A 13085-nucleotide genomic window follows, 5' to 3' on the forward strand; every position below is an offset into this window, starting at 1 on the left:
TGATTTTAAAACACATCCTAATATGAATTTTATAAAGTTGTTTAATTTTATCGATGACATTACAGAAGGACAAAAGTGTGGTAAACTTGATGGGATATGTTTAGGAGGAGATTTCAATGCACATATCCACCGTCAAAACCCCCCTTGTAAAAGAGGTAAAGAATTGTTTAATCATCTGGCCACAAGGGACTTAATCAATGTCATGGAAAAGGCAAATACTATTGAAAATAAATGTCCTGTGGCTACTTATGTTGGGCATGGGTGTGCATCTACAATTGATTACGTATTCATAACCTCCCCACTTGTGGATCTTTTATTAGAGGCCATAGTCGCTAGGACTGCATATAGCGACCACCACCCGATTTTATCTAGTTTTAAATCTATTAACAAAAAGGTGAAACGGACAGAAATAGGGGCTAAAAACATAGTCGCGTCGACAGACAAACTCAGGGTGGTCTGGAAGGGGATTGACAATAAGGGGGTGTTAGCTCGTGTTATAAAGTCTAACCCCCGATTAGTATCCACCTGTCTATCCTCCGACTGCCCGGGACAAGCGATTGTGGAAGCATTTTCGGAGCTGTGCAAGACCATAAAAAAGGAGATATCTAAGCCAGCTTTAACTAACACTAACACTAACCCGAGATGGTTTGATAACTCCTGCTCTAAAGCAAATAGAGAATTGCCCTAAAAGCTGACCCACCTGATCAGTTACTGGTGAGGTCTCTGAGGTCTAGTTACAAACGCACTTTAAAAACACGCTCCGAGGAGCTCTTAAAAACCCATTGGGAATCCCTTGTACGCACAGCAGCAACGAAGGATGCTGCTGGGTTTTGGAGCGAGGTTAAGAACCTGAAAACGTTTGGCTCCAACATTACTCCCATAAACTGTAGCATACTAGGGGATGCATGGGTGGAGCACTTTACAAATATTTATATGGCACCGATCCCGTCCGTGGTAAATTCCCAAACTTTTAAGTTTCCGAACATTTCCATAATGGAGGTGGAGGACGCAATTTTTCAAAGTGCAGGAAATAAAGCGCCGGGGCCCGATGGATTATCCATTGATTTAATAAAATCAGAGCCTGACTTTTGGTCACCACTATTGTGTAATGTTTTTAATAATTTATCTATTGTTCACTGCCCGATTCCTGGTCTAACAGCACCATCGTACCCATCTTCAAAAAAGGTAATAGACTTGACCCTGGCAGCTATCGCCCAATATCACTAATCGACAATACATTGAAGATCTTGGGTAGGGTCATTTTTAATAAGATCAGTACTTGGGCTGAAGAAAATAAAATTTTACACCCATGTCAGTTAGGTTTTAGAAGCAATGTAGGGACGGTGGATCAGTGCTTAAACTTAAATTTAGTTTTAGACAAATATACCATAGCTAAAAAATCCCCACTTTATGTAGGCTTTATGGATTTAAGTTCTGCTTTTGATTTTGTTAACCGTTCCCGTTTATGGTCAGCCTTGCTTAGACATGGTTTGGATGAACCGTTGGTTCAATTTTTGGCCCATCTACACAGTGATTTGAAAGCTCGTGTCCGTATTAATAACGATGGTGAGGTTTCGGGCGAGATTTTAATTGGCAGGGGAGTAAGACAAGGCTGTGTCCTGGCTCCCCTGCTTTTTATTTTATATATAAATGAATTAAGCACATCTTTGGGTAAACTAACCACCGATGTTCCGCTCGTCAATGGCAATCCCCTCCCCGCACTTCTTTATGCCGACGATGCGGTACTTATAGGTCGTACACCCAATGCACTGCGCACTTTAATCTCAGGCTTCGTTTCTTACATGGCTGATCTTGACTTATGTACAAATTTTAAAAAATCCTACATAATGTCCTGCGGGCCAAAAAAACATAAAATTCGACATATTACGTCAGGGAATAATGTTTTAAACAGCACTTGTACCTTCCCTTATCTAGGCTTGTTGTTTTCTGATTTTGGATCCTGGCAACCTCATGTTGCCAGAGGGAGGAACAAATTGGGCAAAGCCATTAATTCTATAATTACTCTACGCCAACCAAAGCATGTTGAGGTCATTCCATCCCTCTTACAAATTTATAAGACCCAGTGCGTCCCTACAGGAACTTATGGTGCCGAGGTGTGGGGTTACTCGAATTGCACCAATATCCAGACAGAAGAAAATAAATTCTGTAGGAAGGCCCTGGAGGGGGGTTATTTCGGCACCCTCCTATGTATGTCATAGAGAATTGAATCTCCCCTACATAGAGGATTTTATAAAATCAAGACCCGCTTTGTTTTGGTTAAAAATTTGGCATAACCCCGCTGCCTCGTTGACCCGTGATATCATCTCAGATTGTCTAAAAAGTGAGCGGGCCAATTACATTCCCTGGCTTAATGCGGTACAGAAGAGTTTAGTAAGTGTAGAAATGGGGCACCTTTTCTTAGCCCCTGAAACAATAGACTCTTCACATAAGAATATAGTAAGAAGGGCCTTATTTGATCTGTACCGAGTGAATCGAGAAAATATTGAACTCGCTAAGCCAGCAATCCTTAGGTATATTCCTATTCAAGAACCTTGTGCTAGGCCACATAATATGCCCCAATGTTACTTGCGCAAGAAACTGGGCACATGGAACAGGAGTTTGCTATTTAGGTTTAGGGATGGAAGTGTGGTAAATTTACTTTGTTTCCCCTTGGGAAATACCCATAATTTGGGAAATTTAGACTGTCCATGTAACCAAGGTGGAAAGCAAAGCTTGCAGCATTTTACATTGTTTTGTGGCTTTTATGCAAAATATACCAAACACTTCCTAATTCCCTATTTTAGAGTTAGTGCTTTGACAGACTATAACGAGGCTTTCAGAATTTTACTGATGCTAAGCACTGACGATGTAATCTCCAGAGTTAGCCACTTTCTCAAAATTGCTGTTCGTTCTCGTGCCTCAATGAACACGGCCTGATAGGTTGTTTAACCATCCCGCACCATCTGCACATTCCCTTAGATGTGCTTTGATTAATAAGATTTGTTTTACCTTTGTTCATTGAGATGACTTTTATGTTTTATATATATTTAAATGGATGTATTTTATAGAGTTATCAATTTTAACTTTTTTTTCTTTGATGTCGAACAAAATGGAAATGGCCTGTTAGATCCAGAAGCATTTGCACTTTTCTTGGCTGTTTTGCACATATCTTACTTATTATTGCTGATGTAACTTTTATTGTGTATAGGGATAAATGCTGCAATTTGTATGTACTTTTATGGATGTTTTATATATATCCGAATAAAGATCATTTGTATTTGAATTGAACTAGGCGAGATCTAAAAACTAAATTGCTTTCTTTGCAGCCTCTACCCAAGTTTTTCCATCTATAAGTTACTTAGATAATAGATGTTGATAATATCCAATTGATTGGTACAAAACTAAGTGACCACATACAGATGGAGATATGAATTGGCCTTAACAGGATTAAAACTAGTCTCCGCATATATCAGTACTGAGCTTTTGGCTCACTTAGCCTGTTGCTAGCATAGAATACATTTTCTAGTTTTTGTGGGGAGCATAAAATGCCACAGGATAGCATTATCAGCATAAATACATATATTAAAACAACTAACAAAGTTTAATTGGCTTTTTATTCATACGTGTTCTCTCATCTAATGACGTTAATTATTTGTAAAGCTCAGATACTTTAGTGCTCACATGGGGGAGGTTGGTGGGAGTTGAGGGGGAATACACCTTATTTCCTACTTGTATCACAACTGCCATTCTAGGGATCACTGTCTGGGACACAGTGTTCTAAAGACAAGCTCAAGTCTTAAGCTTGGCACATGAAAATGAGGAAGCCCTTTGCCTCTGCACCCGTGCTGTATAAAGTTGCAGATACCAAAAACATGTCAGGGGGCACACTGGCCATACACAAAAAAGAGGTGGGGGCATATTATCAAGAACGGTGTTAAAATTATCGCCGCTTTAGCGGCAGGAAATTGCCGCTAAAGCGGCGATAATGGGCTTGATAATATGCCCTTGAGAATTCCAATAGAAGCCCATATTTACACCAGAACATGGGCTTCTATTGGAATTCACAAGGGCATATTATCAAGCCCATTATCGCCGCTTTAGCGGAAGTTTCCTGATGCTAAAGCAGCAATAATTTTAACGCCGTTCTTGATAATATGTCCCGTGGTGCGCTGCTAGTGCATCATCTGAGAGTGAACCTTGAAAGGGGATAAAAGAGGTCCCATTGACACACTAGCTTTCTGCCTCCAGGTGTGAGCAGTCAGTCATTGCACCCACCTGCCAGAAGATCTCTGCCCCCTGTTGAAAGGCAGGCTGTGTTGTGCCTCCAAAGTGAAATAGGGCTGTCTGCTTCAAACACGAAGTCTACCTTTCTCTAATCTGCTGCTACAGGGGGAAGACCAAGTTCATTGCTGGTTTCCGGGTAGAGCATAAAATGTAAAAGGCTGCAATGATCAGGTCTACATGGGGCGTACCCATTTAAAGATTAGACCAGGGCAGTGCACCCTAAGCATAATACGGCTGCAAGATGGCAAATTGCTCACTAACAGATTTGGGTAGAGGCAAGAAATTTACAATTAAATCTATGTTTGAAGCATTCATATCCCATATCGTCCACTTGAGAGGGTTGCAGAATACCCTTCCTAATGAACAATAATTAGCTGGCTTGAAATTCGTAATCCTCTGCAATTGACTGCAAATGCAGGGATGATGGTCTGCAAAAGACCCCTGTTCCTATATCTACATTTCCAAACAGGATTTAAAAAAGAAAACTCATGTTCATTAAAGGGGAACGTGCTACTTGAAAAATGTTTCCCCTTTTATAAGACATGGGGAGAGCATGTAGCGGTCCCGGCCTAGACCACTGTTTGGTTCTCTTGCAGCCCCCTAAAATAGTTCTCAAGGTGGGCAGCTGCCCTTTTGCAAACCAGACACCACCCAAACTTGAGTTTTGCTAGCTGATCAGTGATTTGTGACCACAACATGCATTCATAAACCATTGATACATGTCATTGTGAATCAAAATTAAGAAGCAATGCCTCTTTCATGACCCCTTCTTCTTGCAGATAGGAATGAGGAATAGAAACCCTTTTGTGAGTACATTTCAAAACACCCTATTTCAGTTGCAAACATTTATTTTACAGATTACAGGGTTTCCAGCCGCAAAAGCATATCTTATATGGAGCCCTACATCCTTTCAAATCATCGAGTGCATTCTGCTGAGACATTCCAGAGGAGCTGAAGAGGGTTGGATAATATATTTGATTTTAAAAATTGTTTGTTGGTTTGATCATAAACGTGTACATATTCTTAGACATTCATACAGATTTAGAGTATAATTTGTGGCCCTTCAAAAACACAATTCCTAAATGTATTTTACTTATGATAGTTCTTTTGGAATATTTACTCTCTCTTCATGGTTGAGGCTTGGGATTTTGAAGTTGAAGTGGGGGTGGCTGGCGCGGCAAGGAGGCAAGGTTACTTGTATTTCATGAAGTTATAGATTTTGAATGGCACCAGCCTGCAAAGTTATATCTGGGCTGTGGGGTTTTAAGTACTTTTCTTGCATTAGTGATTCCACCTTGCCTCTTTGCTATTTACAGTAAAGCTTTCTTCTGGTGGAATGGTGAATTAATTTGCACCATGACGGCTGCAATATAATGAAATAAAAACTGTCACCTTCTTTTTTGAGAATTTTATGTCAAAAAATAATTGTTTTTCATTGCTTTTAGAATGAAGAGAGGTCGAGTGACGGTTACAATTGACAGTCAAGTTCTCAAAGTAAAACAGACAATGAAAAAGCAAAAAACGGGGTTCCACACTCCAATATCAGCCTGCTGGATGGACTGGGGGAGCCTTCCACACCACGTAGTTCTGCAGATATTTCAGTACTTGCCCCTGGTGGACCGCGCACGGGCCGCATCTGTATGTCGGCGATGGAATGAAGTCTTTCACATCCCTGACCTCTGGAGGAAATTTGAATTTGAACTTAACCAGCCAGCTACATCCTACTTGAAGTCCACTCACCCCGATCTCATTCAGCAAATTATCAAAAAGCATGCCAACCATCTGCAATATGTAAGCTTCAAGGTAAGGAAGCAAATATTGAAAATGAGGACCTCATTCCAGAGTTCCATCAAATGTTCAGGATATGTGGACATCAAAACATTTACAATATTCCACATACATTTATGGCTTCATTCCAGTTTTGAATTTGACTGTGATCTGAAGCTTTTTAATTATACCGCAATATTCCCTAATCAATGTGTACATTTAATAGGATTCTTGATTTTTGAATTGCATGCATAAGTTTCTGTTTAAGCTGTTGCACCTGGTAACATGATAGCACTCCTTTTACAGTTAAGAGTTATACCAGATGAGCTAGCATGTTAACTAAGAACATTTGTAGTTCTAAAAAAAATATGCAGATTTGCGAGTTGTGAGAATTTGCCCAACACTTTTTTCTAGTTATCACAAAGAGTTGAGTGGATCTCATTTCTGGAGTCAGTACATATCGAAACACATCTCTTATTTTGATATTGTGGTTTGATGACCACAACATTTTATGAATCAACATGTCAAATTTGATAGAAAATTATTGGGCAACCAGGAGCCATTAGAATTTGTGAAGTACAGGAAATATTTTATTCTTAAAGGATCTTTCATCACAATTCTACTAGCAGAATGTTGACACCTTTGTAGTGTGTAAATAGTTCGTGGGGAATCCTAGATACAACTCATTGCAGCTGACTAACCAAACCTCTTTAATTGAGAACACGTGAGGGCGACATACATCTACATAAGTCTACTTTCTCACCAACAACTAGGAAATAGTTGTGCTAAGCAATAATAGTTATCAGATTAATCTGCCCAATGTATTTGAAATAATGTTTAGTGTATTTGGAAAAAAAGTTAGCATTAACACATATTCTACATGAAAACTGCAAATTACATGAGATAGTTGGAAGTGTTCAAAAACTTTTTTTGACAAAGCAGCATTCCTATGCTAACGCTTGATGGGGGTAAAATTCGAGGTGAAGTCAGTGTCATGCATCAGGAATTAAATTTTGGTTTTGTAGTATATTATTATACCAATGCATGCAACGGATACATTGGTGCATCAACAGAAAGGTATAGTGTACACATACATCATTCTGGTCATGCATTCATCGTCAGATAAAGTTCAAGAAACTCTTATCTTTTACACATACTATTCAACTTCATTGGTTGCTTCTTGCCAAAATTCAAAGTGCACACCACCTATAAAGACATTTAAAATATGGTGCACCAAGGCGCAAGGATTGACAGGTGCGTCCGAAATCTTGACGCATCTGTCATTGCTGGAGTCGTGTCGCAAGCATGACAAAACTCCGGCAATGCATGCAAAGGCGTTTTCGTAATACAATGCGTCACTCCTTATGCCTGCTCCAACCAGGCATAGGGTTTTGACGCAGTGTCGTCCTAGAAGTGGCTCAGTGAAACTTGTAAATTTCACCGCATCACTTCTACAAGGCTTTTCCGCGTGGGAACGCCCACCACGCATACATTATACCTGATGCAGGTATAATGTGGCGCAGGGCTTCACAAGATGATGTATCTCCCTTGATATGCCACGCTGTAAATGGTCTGCAACGTGACACATTTTTTACGCCGCCGATTTGTCACAAAAAGTGATGCAACAGCAGCGCAAAAGTGTCGCAAGGGGCATGTAAATTTGCCCCAGAATACTTTAACCCTTTCATTGCAGGCTTGTCTGCGCACACGTGTGATGGATACATTCTCGAATGGTTGTGCAAACATTGTACAAAAACTGGAGGGCCGCGTTTGTTAAAATGTATGTCTCACGACGGAGATTAATTACACACATACACACAACGCACACACGGATTAAAGGATCAAACCAAAATCAAGTCACAATTTCACATTTTCAATATTTCAAAAACATAATGAGGAAAATAATTTTCATATTTTCTGCCCACTATTTCATGTACATTACTATCTCTTCCCCTACAATTCGAGTGACATCTTCACTGGCTTCTGGCTTGTTTCCACAGATCACTACATTCTGGCAGTTGTAATTATGTGTTTGCAGTTGAAAATAGGGACCTAAACTCTAAGCTTGCAAAAAGACTCTAGGAAAATGCGCCTCTAGCAGCTATTCCAGTGTGCCTGCATGTGTGTTTAAAGAGAATGTAGTTGTGCTAATATGTCTTAACTGTGTACAGAAGTATCTGTCCAACACAGTTTATTGCAAACATGGTAGTCACCAAAAATAGCTTATTACCTTCTTGGTATTACAGAGAAATATACTGGAAAAAGTCTGAAAGTTGCCTTCTTTGTTTTCCAAAATGTAAGGTTTCAGGTTCTAACATTTTTTCTTCGCATTCTGGTATTGTAGCCTATCATTTTTGAATGTTCTGTTTACCTATTTTGTGTGTAATTTAAATAAAACCATTGCACAAATACTCTGCGTATCAAAGCAATAACATGCTTAGGTTTTAGCTAAATATACATATTAGCCACAGGGCCAATTCCGGTAATAAAAGCCCCTTCTAATAATAAAACATAGTTATTGACAGTTGTAAACCTTAAAATAAAGCATTACCGTCATGCCAATACTCATGTTCATACTTGCTTTAAAAACCTTCCACAAAACGAGACTACTATTGATGATCCCATCATAAAAATAAACTCAAGTGCTTCCTTGAAAGTTTTCCTATTTTGTTCCTTGATTGGTTTCTGATGGAGCTTCAATAAACTCTGGTCAAATCAAGAACAGATGGCACATTTAATTTGATATCTTGTACAGTCAGTCACATTTTCCAACAATTGCCAACTCTGCCTCAATGTAAACACTGTCTATTCTCGGAATGTGCCCCTTTGCATAAGCAGCAATGAGTATCTAAATAGTCCTGCCTTGAAAAATTGTAAGATAATAGAATCCCACAATATGAAGAAATGAAGCAAGGACTAAATGAGCTGCTCATGCCTCAGATGGACAGCATGAAACAAACTTGTCATCACCTTGTGCTCACCTGCAGCACATTCACCAAAGCCCTTATTGTACTTCACCATGTACAGCCTTTGTGCATCACCCAGTGCCTCCACAATGCAGCCAGTCCTGTACCACTGAATTGTACATCTCTCAGTGTAGCCATGGTGCACTATATCCATCGCCTGCCTCTTGCACAACATACAGTAGTCAAATGGAGCACATCCCCAGTGCCCACTGAGGCAAATCACACAGTGAATCCATGCGGACCATCAGCCACTGTTACCCTGAGGGGCGTCACTGTGTTAGTTTCTTGTAGATCTGCTCCTCAGTCTGTAACCTCTTAGTGCACATGGTCTGTTGTCCCCTGCTGCACATCACCACATGCGCACTTGGCACATGACCTTCCGCAACTGGCTGCGCAGCGCATCGTCCTGTCTTATGTTTGCATATTTGTTGGCCAGTGTGCAAAGGTTCCTGTATCTTTCATGGCCACTGGGTATTTTTCCCTGTGCGAATGCTCTGTGTGCCTTTATAATGCATGCTAACACTTCAAAGACAAACTATTGGCTTTGCCAATGCTTTTTTTACCCTACTTACTTATTATTATTAATATTATTATTTACTACTTACGAGGGATTCCTGTTATGTTGAACGGAAAATAGCTGGTGCTGTTATGAACTTAGAAAATGCAATGGTTGTGGTTATATCAGACTTGGGAGGGGAGCAAGACTGGTTCGGTGCTGCCCTTCAGGTTATCACCGCAGGGAACATTCGAATGAGAGAGCCCGCCCCGCGTCTGTCACAAATTATTGGAACTGGAATGCATGAAAACAAGAACGTTTTGAGAGGAGGTCTCATGTAATGCTTTACTTTTATGGCAAGTACAAGAAGATGCCTCCGGTAAATTACTCACAATAACGCCCATTATGTTGCACCTACGCTTGCCACATACATGACTTAGCTGTGTGAGCTGAAGGTTTGGTCATGAACAGATGTTTCTGCAACGTGGCAGTCAAATCAAATAGCAACATTGCAGTTCTGAAGCGCGTTACTTATTAGTACATGCAGGCATACACTGCCATCTAGAGGTTAAAGCCGATTTATTTGACTGTAGAGTGGATGGACGGCTTAAGCGCCCAGTTACTGCCATGGTTGAAAGTGAACATTCATTTAGTAAATAATCACAAATCATTTGAATAAATATCAGAATGCCTATGCGAGTCTCAAAAGTTGTTGATCGGTTCACTTTTTTGCCAACGACTAACCTGTAACACTGTGATAAAAGTAAATGATTTAAGAATTGCCAATGTGTCAATTAGATGACCAACGGCTGAAAAGCGGCGATAATTTTATTGCCTAATCAGCAAGGTCACGCTAATGCGTGAAACCTTGCTTTAGCGTGGGGATTCCTAACGCCCAGCTTTGCATCTCTAATGAGATGCAAAGTGGGCGTTCCTGACCTGGCATGACAGGAGAAACGTCACTAAGCGACATTTCTCCTATCAGCAAGCCTAACGCTATGAAGCATAGCGTCAGGAAAAGTAGCGATAACCCCTGTTATCGCTACTTTCCTTACGCCTGCTTCAGGACTGACTTAGCCATGATATCCTATGGAAGGTGGATATCATGGCTAAGTTTGTGAGTCCCTATCAACTAGCTAACGTGAGATTATCGCTGGGTTTCCAGCGATAATCTCACGTTAGCCAGTTAGCACTAGGATTTTTATCGCTGATGAGATAAGCGTTGCTAATAGTACGCTATCTCAGCGATAAAAATCGGCGCTAGCCGGCGATAATTATCCGAGCGCTAAGTGCGCTCAGCGATAATTATCGCCGATTGTTGTTGATATGCCGCTTACCTCGTTGAACATTATGTAAATACTGTTAAAGTACTGGGATCCCAATTCTCTCTTCTTTATGCAGCAGAGCGCTACTCGAAAATTAGCGCAACACCAGATACCTACCAGTTTTTATCATCAGCAGTACTTAATGTAAACCTGGATCAATCAATCAATCAATCAATCAATCAATCATTTGTAAAGTGCACTACATACCCGCGAGGGTCTCAAGGCTGTTCTTTGTAAGAGTAAATGACACCTGTAAATTACTCAAAAGTGTAAGTGGCCTTTTTGAATAGTACCTGCAGTTTATGAAGAGCCCCCCGGCCCTTGAGACTTTTTAGAGTAAGCTGACACGCTGATTTTGTGTATAACTAAAAAGTAAACTTTCTCAAAAGTGGTCATTACTCCAAAATATAGGTCACCTTTGTGAATCAGTTGCAATATGTTTGAGGCAAAAATCATAAATGATTAAATGTTTGCAGATCCTTTATAATATTTTAGACAAAGACAGCACACAATTTCATGCAATGTTATTACGTAGAATGGTGGTACGAAAACGTTACTTGCACAATAAACCATTAAACATTTCTAAAACACCTAGGGGCAGATGTACAATAACTGGCGCATCCCTGCATGTTAGCAGGGATGTGCCAGTTACTGTGTGTGACGGAAAAATAGCCTTGCAAATAAAAATAAATGCTTATGCAAAAAACTTAAACATGCACTTTCAAAAATGCAGCTAAGCTGTTGTTGCCTGGTTATGCTAACTGAACCAAACCTATATAAAGCATTATTTTGTTTGAATGAAATAGATATTTCCCACACACGCACAGAGCAGCTCCTCATTAACCACTTAAGTAAAATGATTAGAATCCAGCATTTTCACCCAGAAGCTGTACTGTAAAGGCACCATATAGAAAGTATTCAACAGGATTCTCTCTAGGAAGTGATGTATAAAACAAAGCAGCTGGTCTAAATGTTCCATGAATTGAGGTCTGGATTGATGGTCGAATACCACACCAAATGTTGCCACCTCCATTAGGTGTTCCATAATAGACTTGAAAAAAAGCACAGGCACTGTGGGAGAAAGAAACCCATGACTGCTTACATAATATCAAAGAAGCAAACATAGCCAAGACGTGGGCACCTTAAAGTGTCCATGTAGTGGTGTGGCATGAGCAGACTCTATGAAAACAGTTCGCACAAAACATGGAGAACATGGAGGCTCCCTTAGGCAAAAAAAAAAAACCTGGGACAACTTTGTCTACCTTTCCTCCCATATCCTGCATGCAAATTGAAGCTTCCCTTATGTCTTTGAAATCAAGCTCCCAGAAGATCCCTGCCCCCAGAGAACTTCAGTTGCTTCCTGACTTGATTACTACGTTCATAGAAAGAGTATATAACTAGATATTGTGTATATGAGTTTATTCTCACATTTGGAAAGAAGACATAGTCATCCCTATTAAAAAAAGCCGAATGGGGAGCCAGGTGATTTTTAAAAATTGCCACCCTATTTCACTTCTGCCTACCTCGGCAAACATGTTTGAAAGATATATAAATCAGATTCTGCCTGAGTTTATTTCCACACAGAACTTCCATTCTTCACAAAAGACATCTTGACATTGGCCTTTATTGTGTAGACAAAAAAGCAACACCCACACATAGGGAGCAACTCCAGTCAGTAGGGGGAAAGGTAATCCCACGCAAAACACAAGTCGGCAAGGCGTGCGTGAGGTCTCCCAGCAGAAGGGGTGCCTTGTGGGGATCACAAACGTCATCAATGAAGTGCACATTGCTGTCATCAGCTTGTAATGAGCTAATTGGGCCCTGGGTGGGAGAGTGAGGGGGCTGGCCTGCTGGTGGTTCCCATCTATCTGGCCTCACCCAAGATGCTCAGTGAATGTTCTTTGGGCATTGAGCTCCAGGCACCCTTGCGGTGGTGGAGGCCATGGGTTGGGTCGCTACCTCCAGGATGGAGGGTACTGGAACTATACAGGGTGGTCATACAGTTAACATAATTCTTCATAATTATATTGACTTATTATGACCTACCATTGGAAAGGAATTTATGGAGTAAAGGGTTGTCTCAACTTCTCCGTGGAAGGGCAGGCCTTACAGGAAGTATAATTAGCACCATCTTAATGCAACAGTCAATCAGGCCTACAGCACCATGAGTAATTTGGGGAGGTTCTCAGGCTACAACGGGGGGGGGGGCAAGCTGCTCCCCCCGTGGGGTTTCTAATAAATAACATA

At 40.6% G+C, this 13085-nt stretch overlaps 1 protein-coding gene across 7 annotated transcripts in view; it reads left to right on the plus strand.

Moving 5' to 3' along the window:
* LOC146810932 (F-box/LRR-repeat protein 3-like) overlaps nt 1–13085 on the plus strand; it is a 109837-nt gene that overhangs the window by 80145 nt on the left and 16607 nt on the right. For 6 of the 7 annotated variants that reach the window (XM_085618008.1, XM_085618002.1, XM_085618006.1 and 3 more), the window contains one exon: nt 5730–6087. In XM_085618008.1, the coding sequence (XP_085474134.1) occupies nt 5731–6087 (357 nt within the window). In that variant the 5' untranslated portion in view covers nt 5730. Of the gene's footprint in view, nt 1–5141; nt 5245–5729; nt 6088–13085 lie in introns of all 7 variants that reach the window. The other variant, XM_085618007.1, reaches the window with a different exon arrangement.

This window comes from Triturus cristatus, chromosome 7 (genome assembly GCF_964204655.1).
Source record: "Triturus cristatus chromosome 7, aTriCri1.1, whole genome shotgun sequence".
NCBI lineage: Eukaryota > Metazoa > Chordata > Amphibia > Caudata > Salamandridae > Triturus > Triturus cristatus.